The 21,798-nt window shown below is 38.1% G+C and overlaps 1 protein-coding gene across 5 annotated transcripts in view; it reads left to right on the top strand.

The window, feature by feature from the left end:
* The window catches only part of KIAA2012 (KIAA2012 ortholog), a 150,493-nt gene that overhangs the window by 88,662 nt on the left and 40,033 nt on the right, over window positions 1–21,798 (top strand). For 3 of the 5 annotated variants that reach the window (XM_056808245.1, XM_056808244.1, XM_056808242.1), the window contains 4 exons: window positions 1,885–1,950; window positions 5,982–6,053; window positions 19,767–19,839; window positions 19,952–20,129. In XM_056808245.1, the coding sequence (XP_056664223.1) occupies window positions 1,885–1,950; window positions 5,982–6,053; window positions 19,767–19,839; window positions 19,952–20,129 (389 nt within the window). The remainder of the gene's footprint in view (window positions 1–1,884; window positions 1,951–5,981; window positions 6,054–19,766; window positions 19,840–19,951; window positions 20,130–21,798) is intronic. The other 2 variants (XM_016425183.2, XM_056808243.1) reach the window with 2 other exon arrangements.

Genomic DNA, 21,798 nt, shown 5'->3' with positions numbered 1-21,798 from the left:
GGAAGTGGAGCAAAGGCTTGTGGGGATTGTAGTCCTGTATTCGAGTCTATTTTTTACACATCCCAATCAAAATGAAAAGATGGGAAGAGGTCCTTATCCCCCACTTACTTACTCCCCTCCCCAAATTTGAAGTGGGGACAGGGAGTAGGTATCCTGGATGAGGGAGAATTTTTCAGTGTCACCTGTGAATTTGCTCTATGGATGAAGATTAGACAAAGTAGGAGCAGCTCAGTGTCGCAGAGCAAATGTTAGACAGAATGGTGGAGTAGACTGCCAGCACCTCTCAGACTGGGGGCACCCAGACTTCCCTGTAGTTCCTCCCATGAGCACCAGGTATACCGAGCTTACCCATAGGGCCTCAGACTTTTGACAGCATAATATCAGAGAGAGATGAGTGGGAGCGTTTCAGACAACAAATGTTAATGACTTCTTTAATTAGTTGACAAGAGCCCCCCCCCCGCCTTGACGCATTAGGCATGAAGATAGGGAACCCCAGTTAGGAGTCTCAGAGAACTCATAATGGAAGCCTGCCAGTTCACTTCACCATCCAGATGCTAATTTTTGGTCCTGTGGGACAAAATGGGCAGAGGGAGGCTTTCATTACGTAGGCATAGAACTTCACTTCTTTCTTTCTTTCTTTAGGTTTTTGGAAATTTTTATTTAATTAGTTCATTTAGAATATTTTCCCTTGGTTACAAGATTCGTGTTCTGTCCCTCCCCTCCCTCCATTTCCCCTCCCATAGCTGACATATAACTTCACTGGGTTTTACCCGTGTCACTGATAAAGACCTATTTCCATATTATATTTGCACTAGGGTGATCCCCAATCAAATCCCCATCCACCCATGTGATCAGGCAATTGGTTTTTTTCTGTGTTTCTATTCCCACAGTTCTTCCTCTGAATGTGGATTCATTTCTTTCTTGAAGTTAAGAAGCTCCAGGGTTTGTTTCTAGAGATAATTCTGGTACAGAGGTCTTCAAACTTCGAGGATCTCAGGACTCTTTTATACTCTGAAAAATTATTGGAGAACCCCCAAAGAGATTTTTTATGTCAATTTAAGCTACCAATATAAACCACATCAGTCAGCTAGATGGCACAGTGGATAGAGCATGGGGCCTGGAGTCATAAAGATTAGAGTTCAAATCTGACCTTAGACACTTACTGGTGGGCATGCCACTAAACCTCTACCTGCATAAAACTGAATAAGGAAATGGCAAATCACTCCGGTGTCTTTGCCAAGAAGACTCCATAGACAGGAGTCACAAAGAGTTAAACTCAACTGAATGACAACATATACCATACTGGAAAAAATTTTTATATTTTTATTAAAATAGTTTTAACATCATGAACCCTCTGGAAAGGGACTCTGACACTGAGAAGTACATAGAGCACACTTTGAGAATTGCTGGTCTTAGTGACATTCCAATTTGTAAAAATGAGAAGGTAGATAGGGAGGTTTCCCAGTACAAAATGTATATACCTCTTCATATTACCTCCAAAAATATATGAGTTAGAACAGGGAGATAATTAACTAGGTAAAAATTAGAAAGGGATAAATAAGGATGGGATTTATTAAATTTAACAAGATTCCTCTAAAAGTTTATGTAGCGTTTATACTAGCTTTTAACAAAATTGTTTAAAGCAAGACAAGCCTCAAAGCCCCTTCTTTCTCTAAAATATATGATCTGTAATCTTCCCTGGTATGCAAGTCCTAATACATCCCATTAGATATAAGATTAGTCCTCATTTTAATTAGGAGAAATCTCTTTTTAATTGTCAGCAATATTTTTCCATGTGCTATTTAAATATGCTTTGATAAATTTACTCGTGGTTGTATTGATTTGTTGTTTTCTTAAACGGAGAAATATACATGTGTTTTATAGGAGAAGATAAAGAAAAGAGCTAAAAGATGGACAACATATACATATATGGAAAATAACCATTTACAGGTGACTACTAAACACTCATCCTTCTATCATTTACATAATCCTTTTGTAATTCATTCAACAAATCATACCAACTAACTTAGCTCTGATATTTTTCTCAGGTCAAAATACATCTTGATTGAATCAATCAATCAGAGATGTGAACAAGGCCTAAACACCTCTGTTGAGTCAGTTGATCAATGACATTTCAACTAGATGTGAAAGGAAGTCTGTTTGTATTGGTTAAGAGACTAGGCCATACTTTGTTAGGCTTGCAAAATACCAATGAAGTGGTTTGAAATCAAGCATTTAAGGATCTGGGCACGTCCCTAAGAAGGAATCTTTATATAGCTTTTGGAAAAATGGCAGGCAAGAGGTAGGAGAAGATCCTTGGCTTTGGCCTTGGCATCCTCCCTCTCATTTAGAAGGGAAGGACTTTGTGGCCTTTTGAGGGTTAAAAGAATTTTGATCTTCTCATTAGCATCCTAGTCCTGGTAATATCACAGGAATAGCTGATGAAGTATTGTGAACCAAGGGCATACGGAGGGAAGATAGCTTGAAGACTACAAGAAGCCCAGCAGAGAAGCTACAACAGATGTGGTGGGTGGGGATAGAATTCCTGAGTACATTACAAAGAGAAGTAAAGGACTTTTAACAGCCAGAAATTGTGAGTTTTCTCTAGCAACTCAGTAAGCTTGAGCTCACTTTCCTCAGACTCCATTTCTGGAAAGATGTCAGACTTTGGAGAATTATTTTGTACCAGCTACACTATCATAGAAAATACCATTTCATGATTTTTACATAAAAGTACATGGTATATCGTGAACAGATAGACCACTGAACTTAGAGTCTAGAGACATGGCTTTAAATTTTACCTGAGATACTCAAAAGTTGTGTGACCTTGGACAAGTCATCTAATTTCTCAAAGCCTTGGTTTCTTCATTTGGAAAATGGGGCTATTAAAACCTGTACTTGCTACCTCACACAATCCTTGTGAGGAAAGCACTTTGCCAACCTTAAAGTATTATAGAATGTAAACTGTTATAATTATGCTACTTTTAAAAATTAAAATTGTGGCATTTCTTTCAGGTTTCTATTTTATCTGTCTCTCTTTTTAAAAGGATCCCTAATTGCCCAAATTTTCCTCCTTTTCTATATACCATTGCCACATCCTACCATCTCACACACATATACACACATTTAATCATCATTTTTGCCTTTTAGGGCAATTGAGCATCATCAGTTGTAATATTCCATTGGTCATACAAATTCTATATGAAAAAGTATCATCAATATGTAGAGGGTTTTTTGGTTCATATCTGTGATTTCATTAGGTTAGCTAATAGCCAATAAGGAAACTCCTTCTACCAAAGACACCTTATAGTCTTATAGCATTGGCTTAGAAATTGAGAGGCTAACTGACTTGCCCAGGTTTATATGGCCAGGATGTATGAGAGGCACAACTTGAATCCAGGTCTTCCTGGCTAAGACCAACTCTGTCTCCTCTACTATGACAAGCTAGTATTCTCCTATTCCCATATTCATAACTTCTATTTAATGTCATTAAAAGGAGTTCTTAGGGGCAGCTAGGTGGCTTGGAACCAGGCCCAGAGATGGGAGATCCTGGGTTCAAATCTGATCTCAGACAATTCCTAGCTGTATGACCCTGGGCAAGTCACTTAACCCCCATTGCCTAGCCCTTATCACTCTTCTGCCTTGGATTCAATACACAATTTTGATTCTAAAATGTAAGGTAAGAGAGTGGTTATCTTTTTAAAGAAGTTTGAAAAAGCATCAATAGAACATTTAATGGACATTAAATATTAAAGAAAACCACTAAATGGCTAGGAATTTTGACTTATGAAAGGATTTATGGGTCTAGAAATCTAAGGGAGATTTTTGCCACATTTTCCCCAGCCCCTGCTATTCTAGCCCAGAGGAAAGACTAAAGGATAGTTCCACTCATGAAAGCTATTCATAACATCCCTTCCTTATCCTCCAGCCTATCTTATTACTGCTACCTTCAAGAGAAGGAGGAAAATTTCTTCCCATTCTGAATATCTGACTTAAAACATTCTATCTTATGATTCATGCATGATGCTCAGCGGGGTAGAATCTTTTGTCTAATTCCAATTTGGACCCATTCTACTCTTCCAAAGGGGAGGAGCTCATCTCAAACTGAGAACCTAATCCAATATATGGTAGAGATGACAAGAATTTGGATAGAATCTGCCCAGAAAACTTTCCATCTCCAGCAACATTTCAAAACAAATGGGTGTGGGCATTCATTGAATGGAAAGTGGTTTGTGGAGCCTTAGCAATTGCTAATTCATCATTAATTCGTAAAAACCACACAAAATGTCATGGGTTAAGGAGGGGGAGAGAAAGAATTTATGACTGGATGGGGAGACATCTGAAAGATAGTCTCTTAGAAAGTATAGGAATTATCGTATACACACCCACTATGATCTCAGAGTGTTTGAATGTTTATGGCCCCTGCAATGACCTAAGAAGTTGACAAATTGGCCAGAAAAATGAACTTTTCCCTATTGAATTAAGAGAACAATGCAGCTGGTAAGCCTGGCTCTGGTTGTTAGTGCAGATTTCCCATAAATCTCTGCTTCTTCCCTTTCCACCCTTCCCAGACAAGCCCACCTGAGGTTTACCATTATGTATGGATTTTATACCAGGATACAATTGTATATCGCACATATGTAACCTGAAGGCAGTATGATACAATAGACAAAGGATTTGGAGTCAGAAGACCTGGATTCAAATCCAAGATTTCCCACTTACTACCTATATGACATTAGGCAAGTCCCTTCATTTCCATGACCTCAGTTTCCTTATGCATAAAATAAAGGGGTTGTATATAGTGATCTCTAAGGAGCCTGCCAACTCTAAACTATGAGCCTTTGAAAAGTTATGCCATTTTCAGAATGGTGGAAATGGAAAGCGTCATGACCTTAGATATGAGATATAGTCTACCTGGCTTAAAACATAACTCAATTCAGGACTTATGATGAGTTTCCAGGGCCACTTTGGCCCTCCATAAAATGAGATAACATTCCTAAGATGTTTGAATAACAATAATAATAAATGGATTTTATATAGATACATTATCTGATCCTTACAACAACCCCAAGAATCAAGTAGATAAGAGTATCACCATTTTACAGATGAAGGAATTGAAGTTCAGAGAAATTAAATGATTTGTCCATGATCATACAACTAGCAAATGTTGAGATTAGAAGCCAGGGCTTCTCCTAGGTTAAATTCAATATTCTTTCCACTAGGAATCCACTAGAGATGATTAAGTACAAAGTGATATGTAATTAGAATGGATCTTCTCATAGGGTTCCCCCACTAGCCTATCCCTGCCCTGGCAACAAGCTAATTTTTTCAATGTTTCATTGATGGCATTTGTTTTTAAAACATAGTCAGATGTAGTTATACTTCCCCAATCTGACACAATGAGGAGTAATTCATTGTAACCCTTGTAACAAAAACAGACCAGACTGTTAAGCAAAACTAACCAACAAGGAAACTGTTTCTGGCAGAGTTAATAACACTTTGCACCCACAATTCCTCAGCTCTCTACCTAGAAAGGGTGAGGTATTCTTCATCATCTGTTCTCTGTGACCAAGATTGGTCATTATAGACCAACTGAAACCTTTAAATGACCCTTTTTGCTATGGAGCAGAAGTCAGTGATTGTATCAGATGGCTACTCAAGTAGCAAGAAGAACTTCTTAGAAAGCCTTAACCCATAAAATGATCCTATAGGTTGCCTCCCTCCCCCCAATCCCTGTTCTCCTTTCCCTTTCCCCTTTCCTCCCTCCATCATCCCAACCCTCATGGATCGCAATATAGCCAAGTTTGACTTTTTCCGTTTCATCTTTGGGTTTTTACATGCTTTCAGTGGTTAAAATGTGCACTACCATTTGCATTTCAATGATGAAAATTGCTTTCTATAAATATTTGGGGATGTAGACTAGTTCTTGTCCTGCTGTATATCATTTCTCTGAAAGTCAGGCGCTCTGTTTCTCTTCCCAGGGAGCCCCTCAGTCCTTGGAAGCAGCTGTGCTGAAGACAGGAGAGTCTCAAAGTTTTATAAATAAAGAGCTGGTATGTTCAAACAGGAAAGAATTTTACATGAGTGAACAGTACATTGACATTATGCCGTTACTGAAGGTGATCTCACACTGAGAATACTAGGGGTTTTATATCCACACATACAGGAATTTCAGTTACTACACTCCTGTACTGAATCAAAACAGCTTCAGAAGCCTTCAGATCTCCTGTTTTATCAGAAAGAACACACACAAAAACAGGCAGTTTAGAGCACATCAAGAAAGGATGAATTAGGTTGGTAATCAGCATCACCTGTTGGGTACAGATCAAGGAAGTGTCTGGATTTGTCTGGTAGAGGATGAGGAAGTGGAACATCATAAACCACCTCCTAAGAAGGGGGCAGTCGTAGATCTTAACAATAGCTAAAATAATTCTTATTATTTTGCTGCTCTCTCTTGAAATTGATAGTTTTCCTGATGCAGGAAAGGGCAGAGGGCAAAGATAACAAAATAATGGGACTCTAAATAATAATCATATGAATAATTAGCTTGAAGGTTTGCAAAGGGTTTTGTATATATATATATATCTCATTTGATTTTCCCAACTACCCTATGAGATAGATGCTATTATTACCATTTTACAGTTTAAGAAATTAAGGCAGGCAAAGGTTAAATAATTTGCCCTGGATTGCACAGCTGAGAAGTTCCTAAGGCAAGATTCAAATTTAGGTCTTTCTGACTCTACTACTGGGTCCACTATACCCACCTATCTACTCTGAATTAACTATTGGCCATTGTTATTGAATATGTTAAGAAGCTAATCTAAATAGATTTTTTTTTATCTATTATGTTCATCTTCTTCCCTTTGGAGGTACTTGGTTGCCAAATATGTGCTTTATTGGAAAGTGGGGCTAGTCCTCCTCCAGCATTTTCTTCCCACTGTGAGCTAACATCAATGGGTACTCCTATCTACTCTTTGCTTTTTGTCAAGAGTCCCTAGTCAGAGCCAGGGGCCACAGTTTAAAACAATGTGCAGCCAAAGGAGGTTACCCCTAAGTAAAAATTATCCAGTGAAAAATTCCTTGAGAATAATAGGCATCTACACATTACTTTCTTTACATTATCTCACTTGGACCTCACAACAAACCTTTAAGGAGATTAGGTATTACTTTTTAAAAAAAATTTTTTTGAATAGGTATTATTAGTCCCATTTTACAGATAAGGCGAGAAACCAGAGGATTGGAGAGATTGATTTGCTCATGATCACACAGGTCCCACTGAGGCATGATTTTAACTCAAGTCCTGTTGAATTCAAGTTCAAGACTCTACGTCACACAGAAATTAATGTAGGAATCAGAGGACCCAGTCTCTAGGCCCAGCACTGGCAATAACCAAAATAATGGTTAGACCAGGTAAAAATCTACCACTCCATCATTTCTCTCAAGATCATAGGTTGAGAGCCAGAAGAGATCTTAGGAGAGACATTTACACTCCTGACATTCCAAATTCTATGAAACAGAATGAGCAAAGACACAAACCTTTTAAGTGACTTGATGATGGTATAAGCCAATGATCCAACCTAAAAGAACCTCTGATGGGGTTTGGTTCATTGTTCTATACAGTCATCCTATCTAATTCTTCTGGTTTACTCCTTCTGAACTGCCCTAAAGTCCTGTATGGCCTGGAATGATTCTGTAAATACCATATGTGAGTATAATCAATAATAAGCAACACTTGGGATTTTTACTACTTTGACCCTAGTTTTACTCCAAGTAAAAAGAAGGATAGGCCAGCTAGATGGCACAGTAGATAGAATGCTGGAGTCAGAAAGACTCTTCTTGAGTTCAAATCCAGTCTCAGACATTTACTAGCTGTGTGACCCTGGGCAAGTCATTTAACCCTGTCTGCCCCAGTTTCCTTATCTGTAAATTGAATCAGAGAAGGAAATGGCAAACCACTCCAACATCTTTACTAAGAAATCCCCAAATGGGTCACAAATAATGAGAAATGATAACAACAAAGGATTGTGACAATTTTCTTCTTAGTAGAGTTTTGAATTATAACTACATTTCAGAAAACATTCAAAGTTGAAATGTTTATTACTACTAACATAGTGGAGATATAGTAGAGAAAGCACTAGACTGAATCAGACAATGAAGCTTCTAGTTTTGTCTCTACCGCTAACTTTAACTTTATTATTATTGTTGTTCAATCATTCAGTCACATCTGATTCTTTGTGACCCTATGAACCATATTGTCCCTGAGAATTTCTTGGCAAAGATACTGGAGTAGTTTGCATTTCTTTCTCCACTGGGTTAAAGCAAACAGAGTTAAGTGACTTTCCCAGGGTCATACAGCTAGTAAGTGTCAGGGGTTACATTTGAATTCAGATCTTTCTGACTTCTAGGCCACTACGTGTTCTATCTACCAAGTCATATGATTGCCTCCTTTTATTAATATTCACTTAACTTTATTAATGATTCGATTAACAGGCATTTATTAAAGACCAGAAAGAGACCTAAACTCCTGACATTCCAGATTCCATGGAACAGAATGAGCAAGGAGGCAAACCTTTTAAATGACTTGATGTTGGTGCTAACTAGTGATCTGGGCTATGTGCCAGGCACTATATTAAGCATTCAAGATCCAAAGAGAGGCACAAAGTTAGTCCCTGCCCTTGAGGAGGCAAACAACCACTTACAAACATGTTCTATCCAGCAAAAACTGGGGATAACCAACACAGGGAAAGCATTAACATTCAGGGGGATTGGGAAAGGCTTCTTGTAGAAGGGGGGATTTTAGCTGGGACCTAAAGGAAATCAAAGAAGCTAGGAGATAGAGTAAAGGAATGAGAGAATTCCAGCCACAGGGGGCAGCCAGTTCATATGCGCAGAAGTGAGAGAGGGACCAATATGTGCACAGAATAGCAAAGTGGCTGGTGTCACTAGGAAATGGAAGGGAGGAAAGCATTAAAAGACCAGAAAGGTAGGAAGGAGCCAAGTGATGCAGAACTTTAATGATTAAACAAAAGAGGTTCTATTTGATACTAGAAGTAACAAGGAGCCAGTGGAGTTTATTGAATAAGAAGGTGGCATGGCCAGACCTGCCCTTTGGGATGACGAATGTGGTGACTGAGTGGAGGATGGATTGGAGATAAGAGATTTGAGCCAGAGGACCAACCCGCAGGCTAGTACAAGAGTCCAAGTACAAGGAGGTGAGGGACTAGACCAGGCAACGTCACAAGAGAGGAGTTTATGTGAGAGACATTACAAAGGTAGAAACAACAGGCAGGGCAAATGCAAGGTGATTAAGCACCAGCACACAGAGGATGAGGAAGGTGATGCTTGAGCTGAGCTTTGAAGGAAACTAGAGTTTCAGAGAAGAAGAGAAGAGAGGTAAAAAATGAACACATTCCAGGCATGGGGAACCATCTGCACACAGGCACAGAAATAAGAGAAGGGATGTCAGGTGTGAGGAATAAGCAAGAATGTCAGTTTGCCTGGAATGTAGAGTGTGTGAAAAGGATTGATATGTAATAAATCCAGGAAGGTATGCTAGAGCCAGACTCTGAAAAGCTTTAAAAGTCATACAGAGGAGTCTGTATTTTTTCTCCTGAAGACAATGTTCTTTGTCTTTCATTTTCAAAGGTGACCAGTGACATCTGACTTTTAAGTAAATTGGATTTTTAAAAATTACATCCATCACCAAACTTGATCCTCACAATGTTCTTTTCTTTTTTAACCTTTACCTTCCATCTTAAAATCAATATTATGTATTGGTTACAAGACAGAAGAGCAGTAAGGGCCAGGCAATTGGGGTTAGGTGACTTGTCCAGGATCACTCAGCTTAGATGTGACTGAGACCAGATCTAAATCTAGGACTTCCTGTCTCTAGGCCTGGAATTCACTGAGCTACCTATTTGGCTGAGTGAATTGGATTTAAGTGAGTCAAAGTTGGCACAAAGTCGCCAGCTTTACTCTCTCTTCCAGAGTAATCGAAGTCTAGTGACAAGGCAAAAGTCAGGATGACTGGAGATGGCCAGTAGATGATCTTGGCATCTTATATGTGCTCCTCAGAGCCTGCTTCAGCCATCTTCATGGCCATTGGAACAAATTGTTCTCATTCACCTGTTCTTCTTTGGGAAGTCTTCACATGCTTGGGGTAGAAACATCCCAAACATACTGAAGGGTTAGTGGCCCGTTCACCAATAGAAGAGCCAGGAGAGCTTTGGGAAGGAATATCACTTTGACTTCTGTGTAGAAAATGGATTAGAGAGAGGAAAGATTTGAATCGGGGAATGAACAGGTAGGAGGCAATAGCAGCAATTCAAGCAAGAGGCAATAAACGTCTGAACAAGAGTGATTGTGGTATGAGCCTAGGGAAGGAAAAAAATTCTGGGTTGTGAGATTTGCATGGAGATAGAAAAGGCAAGACTTGGCAAGGGATTGGAAATATCAAGTGTGGGAGAATGAGGAATTGAGGATGTCTCTGACATTACAAACCTGGGTGTTCCCTCAGTTGTAAAGTTGAAATAGGTGATCTTTGGAAGAGGACCAGTGTTCAAATCCTGACCCTGTCACTTATTCCCTATGTGGAGCTATAATAGTTCATTATCCTCCCTTGGCCTCAGTTTCCTCCTTTGTAAAATGAAGTTTGTTCTGGTCCAATCTCTGATCTCATTAGCCTAAGGAAATTCTATGAATTTTATAACTTGAAACCATTCCTTGAGGACACATCAGTTTCTCCTTTGGTATTTGCAGTAATTCAGTTGGCACTCCCAGTGGCGAAATTAAGATCTCAAATACATAGATAGATATAAGATGCTTAGATGTCTGTATATATGTGTATACATAAGATGCTTATATGTAATATATGTAAATATTTTGTATTTTCATCATAGTTCAGTCATTTCAATTGTGTCCAACTCTTTGTGACCCCATTTGGAGTTTCTTGGCAAAGATAGTGGAGTGGTTTGCCATTTCCTTCTCCAGCTCATTTTACAGATGAGGAAACTGAGGGAAATAGAGTTAAATGACTTGTTCAGGATCACACAGCTAGTAAGTGCCGGAGGCCAGATTTGAACCTAGGGAGACATCTTCCTAACTTCAGGACCAGCATCCTAACCACTGTTCCATCTAGCTGTCCACATATATTAATATTATATAGTCATTCATAATGCCTAAATAATAATACCCAGCTTATCAAAATCCTGATTTTATAGATGAGGAAAGTATAGCTCAAAGAGGGTAACTCAGTCACACCTAGTGTCAGAGATGAAATTTGAAGCAGTCAATCAACATGCATTTATAATGTTGCAAGCTAATTCTCAAGGAATTCAAAATAAGGTCTGTATAGATGAAAGTACTTAATATGTACAAATTTTCTGTGTTTTCATTTATTCACTCTGTTTATTCCAACAAACATTTAAGTGTCTATTGTAAGCAAATAACATTCCTCCACAAATATTTATTGAAAACCCCTTATGCTTGAGGTAATTATAATAATAACTAGTGCTTCAAGGTTTGGGAAGCACTTGACACACATTATGACATTTGATCCTCACAATATCCCTTGGGGTAAGTAGTATATATATTATTATCCCTGTTTTACAGAAGAGAAAACTGAGGCTTATGGAGATTAAATGGGTCACATAGCCAGCAGATTCTAAGAAAAAATTAGAACCAGGTCTTCCTGACCATAAGCCTCGTTCTCTGTCCTTTTCAGATCAGTAGGATGTCATCATAGCCATTTTATGGCAAACAAATTTTAGACTCAGAAATTGCTATCTGTCTAATTAAGGTCTTCTCACACAATTATGATAGAGCAATCCACAGGTCTCTCGACCTGTAGGCAAGTTCTTTGTTCAGTAGATTGCCCTTTCTTTTAGGAATATTTAATATTAATTCTTCTCCCTCAAAGTACCTATTGTTTTCCTCACAAGGAATTCCTTAGCCTTAGATAAGTAGGTGGGGCAATGAGTAAGAGCACTGGACTTGGAGTCAGGAAGACCTGAGTTCAAATTTTACATTAAATAGTTAATGACAGAGGAGCCAAGTGGCTCAGTGGATAGAAATCCAGGCCTGGAAACTGGGAGATCCTGGGTTCAAATCTGGCTTCACACTCTTCCTAGCTATATGTTCCTAGGCAAGTCACTTAACTCCAATAGCCTAGTCCTTACTGCATATACTCAGTGTTAATTCTAAGGCAGAAGGTCAAAGGTTTCAAAGAAAAATAAAATTAATAGCTGTGACCATGGATAAGTCATTTAATGTCTCCTATCCTCAGTTTCCCCATCTATAAAATGAGGATAACAATAATACCACTCACAGGGCTGCTGTGAAGATCAAAGATAATCTATATACAACCTTTTTAAACCTTGAAGCCCTCTATAAATAAATGCCTGCCATTATTAGGTAAACCAGTTGACAACTAAAAGATTATATAAATGCTTTCAGATTATATAAAAGAAATTTATAGACATATTTTATATGTGATATATATATGTGTGCTTTGAGATTATATCAAAGAGATTTATAAATATTATATACTACATATGATATACATGTATGCTTCAAAATTCTATAAAAGAGATTTATAGACATTATTTCATTGGCTCTTCACACCAAATCCATGAAGTAGGTATTGTGGGTATTACTATTATCCCCATTTTACAGATGAGGAAGCTGCAATTCATAGAGGATGAAGGAATTTGCTCTTGGTCACATCTAGTGTCAGAAGTGAGGTTTAAATATAACTTTTTCTTGATTCCAAACTATTCTTCTTTTCACTGCACTACTATGCCTAGAGACCAAAGAAAATCCCATGACAAGGCTGTAATGGAATTCAGAGTCATGATTTAATTTAATGTCCTCAGAAAGCTTATGGTTCAGAGGTTGTACTAAGTCCTTAAAGTAACTTATCAAAACCAACATCTTATACAAAATCAATATCTAATGTCTGTATCAAAAATGTCCCCCAATTAAAACAATTTTTTTAATTAGCTTCCATTTTCTAATAAAGTTAAATGGTTCTCACAAAGATAAAACCCAAAAAAGCCAAGAAACCACTACTACCAATAGATCCTTTGTCTTCTGGCTAAACAGAGAGAGATGGCGGCCAAGAGAAGCACCCATTTAAAACACAAACTCATTTGCAAAAATTGCATGATAGAGAATAAATATGAACACTACTGCCTCATCAATTAGTGGAGAGAAAGACCAAGCTTATAGAAATTGTCCTGTGAGTCCCAGCAAAGCCAGATTTTCTTAAGGGCATTTAAAGATAACACTAGAAGGAGATAAATAATGTAAACTATCTACAAATGTTTCTATAACAAACTCTTCTCTATAAATGGAAGTTGAGCCTCTCCATCACAGCCCCTGATATGCTTTCAAAAGAAGTTGAAATAGGGGCAGCTAGCTATCACAGTGAGTGATAGAGTGCCAGGCTTGGAGAGGGGAGGACCTCTAGATCCAAATCTCAGAAAGAAGGTAAGGGTTTTAAAAAAGAGAGAGAAGAAGAAATAGAAATGGCATTCAAGAAAACAAATATGGGAAGGCTAACTAAACTAAACCAAGTACCCCAAAATGAAGTCCATGATGAAGGCCACACTGATTTTTTTGTTTTTTTTTACTTATTTATCTTACATTTAAATACTCAAGTAATTCCTTCCTTTCCTTCCTTCCATTTGATAAGGCATCAATTGACAAAAAGATATATATGTATATATAAAACTATTTCTTATTTCTTTCTATTTCCCAGTTCTTTTTTATGGAGGTAGACATACTCAGATCATTCTTCAAACCATATTTCTATTGCTGTATTTGATGTTTTCTTGGTTCTGCTCATTTCAATCTTCATAATTCCATGTTTATTTTTATTAACCTCTCCATCATTTCTTATGTCACAATAATATTCCATCACAATCATATGCCACAACTTGTCTAGCCATTCTGCAATTGATGGGCGTCTCTTCAATTTCCAGTTTTTTGCCACCACAAAGAAAGCTGCTATGAATATTTTAGAACATATATGTTCTTTTCCTTTTTTCCCTGATCCCCTTAGGAAATAAATGTAATATTGATATTGCGGGGTCAAAAGGTATGCACAGTTTTATAACACTTAGGGCATAATTCCAAATTGTTGTCCAAAATGGTTGGATCAGTTTAGTTTCACCAACCACAGCCCATTTTTCCACATTTCCACATTTCTTCAAACATTTGTCATTTTGCCCTTTTATCATTTTCACCATTTCGATAGGTATGAGATGACATGGCAAATTTTTTTATTTGTATTTCTGTAATCAATAGTAATTGAGAACATTTTTTCATATAGTTATATATAGCTTTGATTTCTTCATCTAAAAAACTGTCTATACATGTCTTTTGACCATTTGTCAATTAGGGATTGGTTCATATTCTGATAAATTTGATACCATTCTCCATATATCTTAAATATATTCTCTATTGGAGGAACTATAACAATTTCCCCCTAATTTACTGCTTTTCTTCAAAGTTTGGCTACATTAGTTTTGTTTGCACAAAAACTTTTTATAGCAACACTGTTTTGAGAGAGTTGAGGGATAAATTTTCAAGATAACTGAAAGAAGAGTGGTCTTACTCCAAAAGATAACCAAGAAAACATTAATAAATACCACTCTGTGACGAGAGTCAGAGCTCTTTAGGGAGGCTGGGCTAGTTTCCCTGTAAGGGAAAATGGAGAGCATTCTCAGGATTATGACTTTTATTTGCTTGCTACCCGATGATATAAAAGGCCCAGACAATGAAAAGTGCTTTCAGAGATGCCAAGGGGAAAAAGCCTCTCTTATTTAGTGTGGCCAGCACTCTGGTGAATACAGAGATGAAGAGGATGTTGGCATTTTGTCCTCATTGCTATACTTTTCATCTTAGAAATTGTATCCTCTGTTATTAGTTTTATGCTTATTGCATTTTATAGTTCACAGGTATGTTATTTTATTCTAATCCCAAGACCGAATCACTGCACTAGTGAATTAGCCCTGGCCCAGAGTATTTGACTGCTTAAATAGGGTTGTTTGCAATAGCTTTAGCATAAAATTTTAAGAGGGGTAAAGGGTAGTATGGAAGAAACAGAGCCTTGAGCAATGGATGGCCAGATATAGGACTCTGGTATACCACAGTCCAAGTTTTCTTCAAAGCATATACAGAATTTCTCTCCATGGAAAAAGGAAGAAACTCCCATTAACCCTATTGAGTCAGAGTGATAGATGCTTAAGATGCTTAAAGTTCTGGCTATCCCCGACTCTTGTTATATGACAGATCAACTTTCTTTCCCAATCAAATTTTTCTCTTCCATCTTCTGATTTCCTTTATAGAGAGATCATCAAGATTTATGTAATTCAGTTATCCCAGTAGAGTATCAAATCATTGACTAATAAACACAGATCTCATGACTCAGTGAAAGCCAGACCTAGAGATGAGAGGTCCCAGGTTCAAACCTGCCCGTATACACTTCCTAGCTGTGTGACCTTGGGCAAATCACTTAATTCCCATTGCCTATCCCTTATTGATCTTCTGCTTTGTAATCAATACATTGTATTGATTCTAAGACAGAAGGTAAGAGTTTTAAAAAAACAGATCTCACATTTAGAGTATTAATAGTTAAGTTTATGCTTTATAGATGGTCTAAAAAATATGTGATTCTTAGCATGACACTGAGGGTCTTATTCAGCAGCCAGTTGTCAATCAAATGCTTATCTCAGTTTCCAGGTACATCATTGAACACTAGAAGTCTGGAGCATCTGCTAAACCCTGTTGAGTTCTCGGAAAGCTGACTACCACTTTGCCCTTAGTCACATCCTCTCATGGACCAGAGCATCTCTCTCCATTCTTTCTCTCTGTCTCTCTCTCTGTCTCTCTGTCTCTCTCTCTAGTTCAAGGAAATACTATAATACGAATTTAATGGGATCAAAGAAAAATTAATAAAAGGAGAAGCACTAATTTTATTAACATAGTTATTGCTATTCATTTCTGTCCAATTCTTGGTGACTTTATTTGGAGTTTTCTTGGCAAAGATACTGAAGTGGTTTGCCATATCCTTCTTCAGCTTATTTTTCAGATGAGGAAATTGAGGCCACCAGAGCTAAATGACTTGCCCAGGGTCACGTAGCTGGTACATGTCTGAGGCCGTATTTGAACTCAGAAAGATGAGTCTTCCTAATTTCAATCCTGGTATTCTATCCACTGAGCCACCTAGCTGCCCTTTTCAGACTTGGACGTTCTAATTAATTCCAAGACCTAGCCATCCCCAAATCTAGGAAATCTTGTCAAGATAGGATTCAATATTCCTCCTTCTCTCTCACCTTCTATCTGAAAGATGAGGGCTAATCCAGAAATATGTTTTTCTATTGCTCCTACTTGGGGAATGAGTAAAAGAGTTTCTTACAAGGATATGACCAAAGAATTCATCAAAAAATGACCAACTAGTTGATGAAGACCCTCTCTGAACTGAGCTAGGCTGATCCTGAGAAAACACATCTGACATACTTCTAGCTAGTAGATGTTAGGAAAGGCTACAATAAGAAAATATGGGACTTAGAATGATTTTTTTTAACTGACATTTATGTCATTTAAAATTTCAAACCATTTACATACTGAATACTGACATATTTGGAAGTTGTATGTTTTTTATTCAAAGATATTTTATTTTCCCAATTTCATGTAATACTTTTCCACATACATTTCCCAAAATTATAAGATCCAAACCATCTTCTTGCCTCTTTTCCCTCCCCTGGCTTGGAGATGGTAAGCAATTTGATATGGGCCACACATATATTATCATGTAAAACACACTTCCATATTGGTCATTGTTGTAAGAACTCACTCATACAAAACCAAAACCCCAAAGTTAAAACTGTAAATACCCTGATGTGAAAGATAGTATGCTTTGATCTGCATCCATCTGACTCAACAGTTCTTCCTCTGGAGGTGAATAGCATTCCCCCTCATGTCTTTCAGGATTGTCCCAGGTCTTTGCATTGCTGAGAGGAGCCAAGTTTTCACAGCTGATCATATTGCTGTTCTCCCAGTTCTGCTTATTTCCCTCTGCATCAGTTGATGCAAATCTTTCCAACTTTTTCTGAAATCACACTGTTCATCCTTTCTTATAGCACAATAATATTCCATCACCAACATGTACCACAATTTGTTCTGCCATTCCCCTACTGATGGACATCTCAATTTTATTTGGTGGCAGTATTGTGAGATTAAATCAGATAATGGTTGTAAAAGGGATTTGAGAAGTATAAAGCACTATATAGATGTAAGATGTTAAAATAAAAATTTTATCAGAATCTATGAGCAATTAAAGAGGAAGCTATAGTTAAGCACTGGGTCTGGAGTCAGGAAAATCTGACCTCATATAATTCCTAGCTGTGTGACTCTGGGCAAGGCAGTTAACCTCTGATTCCTTGACAAAAGGATCCACTGGATCACACTGAAGAAGGAAATGGCAAAACACTCCAGTAACCTTGCCAAGAAAACCCCATGGATAAATAACTATAATCCATGGAGTCATGGATAGGAAAAAACAAACAAACTAACTGAATGACTGAATAAAAACAATGAGAAAGTGAAGAGTTTTCTAGTCTTGGATTTCAGTATTTTCCAGTTTTCTAGAAGAATCTGGCACTGACTCAGTCTTTCTCTTCCCAATGGGAGTAGACACTGTCATCCATATACTATTATCCCATCTTCCTTATCTATAATGAAAGGAGAAACCTGAAAATAAAATTTCATATCAGTAAGGAGGTTGTTAGCCTTAAAGGCTCTGCTCCAACAAAGAATCACACACACACACACACACACACACACACACACACACACACACACATCTTAATGTAGGAGAACATTGATGGTAGCACAAACAGGAATATGGGGCAAAAAACACCAGCTCCACTCTGTCCTTCCAGTCTTGATGAATGAAGATCCAAGGTAATTTGCATGACCCTGGGACAGCAACCAGAAGCATGATGCGTGGAATTTTCTCACCCAAACCCAAAGAGCAGGCAACCTTGGAGGCATTTACTCAGGCATTACAAAACAACTCAAAAGACTGATTTGACATAAAAGCCTTTACCAGTTTTCTTGATGTTGCTATTGGTCTGGAGGTTATGAGCTAGAGACACAAAAAGTGCTCTGGCCATTGCTCTTTTGAGGAGAGGCTATTTAATATCCATAATTCAATGGAAAAGCAGTAAATGGTAATGGTAGCTAAGCAGAAGATCAGCAGATGGCAGCATAGTGAAGGAAATAGCCCAGCAGATGATGCCAGCAGCAGAGACAGCATCCCAGCAGATGTCATCAGCAATGGTAGCTTTGGAAACAAAAATGTATTCTCCAACTGGACACATAGCCTATAGAGTATGAAGTGCTGGAGCTATACATGTTCTTTCCATATGTTCCCACTCCTGCCAGAGGAATAAAAATCTGTGTTGGGCAGCAAGGTGGCATGGTGGATAGAGTGCAAGGTCTGGAGATAGGAAGGACCAGGGTTCAATTCTGACCTCAGACACTTCCTAGTATGTGCCCTTGGGCAAGTTGCTTAATTCTCATTACCTAGCCCTTATTGCTCCTTCTGCCTTGGAACAAATCCCCAGCATTGATTTTAAGATGGAAGGTTTAAAAAAGAGAGAAAGTATGGGACCTGGAATTATTGATAGGTCACATTTCCATATTACTTTGGGTTTTCATATCTATTTACATGCCTAATACTGACATATTTCAAGGTAGTGTTTTGAGGGGTGGGGGCATATAAGCTTTGGTTTTGAATGGAGGCTGACCCAAAGTGTACCTTAAACCCAGGAATCCATAGCTGAGAGATTCAGATTACATTTGCTGGGTGCAAAAGCAGATATACCACTAGCTTAGATCTACTTCATTTCTAACAGGCAAAACTGAGAAAAACAAGAAGCCGATAAAAATATGTAATCTTCCTGATCAACTTTTCAACACTTAAGTCAGAGAATTCTATCAGCTGTGAATGCCTAATGGTCTAAGAACTGAAGAAACATGCAAACCAAGTGAGGAAAGTCAAAGGAGATATTAAGATTAAAAATGCCAAACAAATTGACTGCTAATTAAGCATTCCTATCCATAGTAGCCTGTGAGTTTAGCAATAAAGTAGAAACCAGCATCACTTAAGGGTGAGAGGAGAAATCCAGGGGAAAAGTCAGAACTCCATTACCAAAGTAAAGCCGGAAACTAAGCAATAAGACAGATAATTTAGGGGGGGAAATTCTTGCTAATATCAACCCAGATAGTGCTTCTACCCCAATTATTTGGATGTTTACCTTGAGCTTTCACATTACCCTGACTGTGAAGACCAGGCCTTCAGAGACTGCAGAGAGGAGCTTAAAGGGTCAAGTTTGAAGGCATCTTCCATGACCTAGCAAAAAAAAAAAAGGCAGCTAGCTTTTGTGGAGGGAATAATGGAATTGCAAAGAGTTTAAGGCTATGAGGAGGGATAGAGAGGTGACACAGTGTACAGAATACAGAATACTTCCTGAAGTCAGGAAGGTCTGAGATCAAATCCCACCTCAGAGACTTATCTAACTATCTGACCCCTGAGTGAGACTCAGTTTCCTCATCTGTAAAATGAGAGTGATAATAATAGCACCATCTTCACAAGGTCATTGTGAGATTAAATGAGATTACCTTTGCAAACCTCAAAGCACTCTATAAATGCCATCTACTATTATTTTATGTTCTTTGTGATATTATTCACTTAACAGGAAAATAAAAGAGAACTGGAATATCAGAAAGGACAACCAAGCACTGTCACAGAAAACCAACAAGATGCTCTCGGTAGGATTAGCCATTTCTTATTTCCTGACTACACTACATTATAAATTAATCCTGCATTAACTTGAGTTGTTAAGTGTATTTATGTCATTTACCCTTCTATTATCTCTCTTAGGAAATGAAGGCATCACCCTGACAGTTAGAATTGAGACTGAGAAGCTATGTTCAAATTATGATACATTTCCAGAATCTCAGGGACCAATACAAGATGACAGTTCTCTGTCACTGCTGGATCCACTGACCACATCCCTTTCTGTCATGGAAATTCAGACTGATGGCAGTTCAACAAAAGGTAAAGACTATTCAAATAACCCAGAGCATCCATTTCAAAAAGAACTTGGATATTACTTCCTCTCTATTTTTTCCCCACTATTCTAGGCTTTGATCTGTGGACAAAGAATTTACCCAACAGTGGCTCAAATAATGCCACTTTTGTAGGTTCTATGCTACCTCCTATTGGCAAGGCTTGATTCAGGCCAATCTAGTGATTCAGATTTAAAATTAGAAAGAAATGAGATACTTGTAGATCATCTTACAGTTAACAAAAAGAGATTTATTTAGCTAAAACCAGGGAAAGAATATTCGGCAAGGATGCCACAAAGATTCAGTTGGGAACCACTTCCTTGACTCTGTATTGACCATAAGAGTCTACCAGTCAGAAGCCCAAAGAAGGAACTATTGAATGTTCTTGTATTTGGGCCACCAGAAAGCTATATTATTAACCAAAGTCCTATTTCTCTTAGCCAAATAGAACTTGAGGATGGTTTCAAAATCTTTTAAGGAAAAATTAACCCATCTAGTAAAGATTATTCTTATCACACAGCCCAAAGCTGACTAGCCAGAGATAGTTCATTTGGATGCCTCATGGAAATGATAAAAGATTCTTTTATTCTAGGAAAGTTAAAATCAAATCATTAGACTTTGGCTCAATTCATATCCCTAGAACCAAAGCTTCTTCCCCTGCTTGGGTGTCCTGCCTCTTTGACATGCTTCCAAGACAAAACATCCATAAAAAATCATATAGAAGTGTTACCTTGGGGACAGCTGGGTCGCTCAGTGGATTGAGAGCCAGGCCTAGAGATAGGAGGTCTTAGGTTTAAATCTGGCCTCAGATACTTCCTAGCTGTGTGACCCTGGACAAGTCATTTAACCCCCATTGCCTAGCCCTTACCACTCTTCCACCTTGGAACCAATACACAGTATTGATTGGTTCTAGCTTGGTTCTATATTCCCTTGGGGGGGGCCTTTTAGTTAGCAACCAGAGGTCAAGGGTGCGATTCAACAATAATAATGATCTGTTAAGTATATGATATTAAGTTAATGTATATGATGTCTCAAAAGTCTTCATGCAGTGTTATGCAATTACAGATTAAAACTGCATGAAGATACCCTGTATAATAAGCTGTGAACCTTAAAAATTCCCAGACCCTGCTTCATAAGATTGGATTAAGACCATTCCCCATTTGGGCAGTGAACTCTACTTAGATCGGGAATGTGAGAACTCTACTTCACCTACTTAAGTCTGCCCTAGGGGAAGATAAAGTTGTAAACTCTTTTCTGAACAATGAAAAGTACTTAAACCCATACTTATAATTAGGCAAAAAGTTCTTAAGATAAGTACCTATAAAGGTCAAGCAACTTATGAATTTACAAGGAACAAAGAGCTGAGAAACTTACTCAGAGCTTTCCTGGTGTGAATTACTCAAAAATTTACACCTTCTTAGGCGTGGACTAAGAATGGTCTGTCCTTTGAAAAAAACGTCTACTGTGATTGGTAGATGGAAGAACTTAGGGGAGGTGACATAGGAGAAAATTCCCTATATAAGGAGATGACAGGCTCTTTAAAAAAAAACAGTCTCGAAGGAGGCTGTTGGGAGAGAGCTCTGGAAACAGGTTCTTGGGGACAGTCTCTTGAGGACAGTCAGAAAAATCCCTCTCTGGAGAAGGATGGCTGGCTGAACT

Source organism: Monodelphis domestica, chromosome 8 (genome assembly GCF_027887165.1).
Source record: "Monodelphis domestica isolate mMonDom1 chromosome 8, mMonDom1.pri, whole genome shotgun sequence".
NCBI classification, from domain to species: Eukaryota; Metazoa; Chordata; class Mammalia; order Didelphimorphia; family Didelphidae; genus Monodelphis; species Monodelphis domestica.
This window is presented reverse-complemented; position numbering and strand designations above follow the sequence as displayed.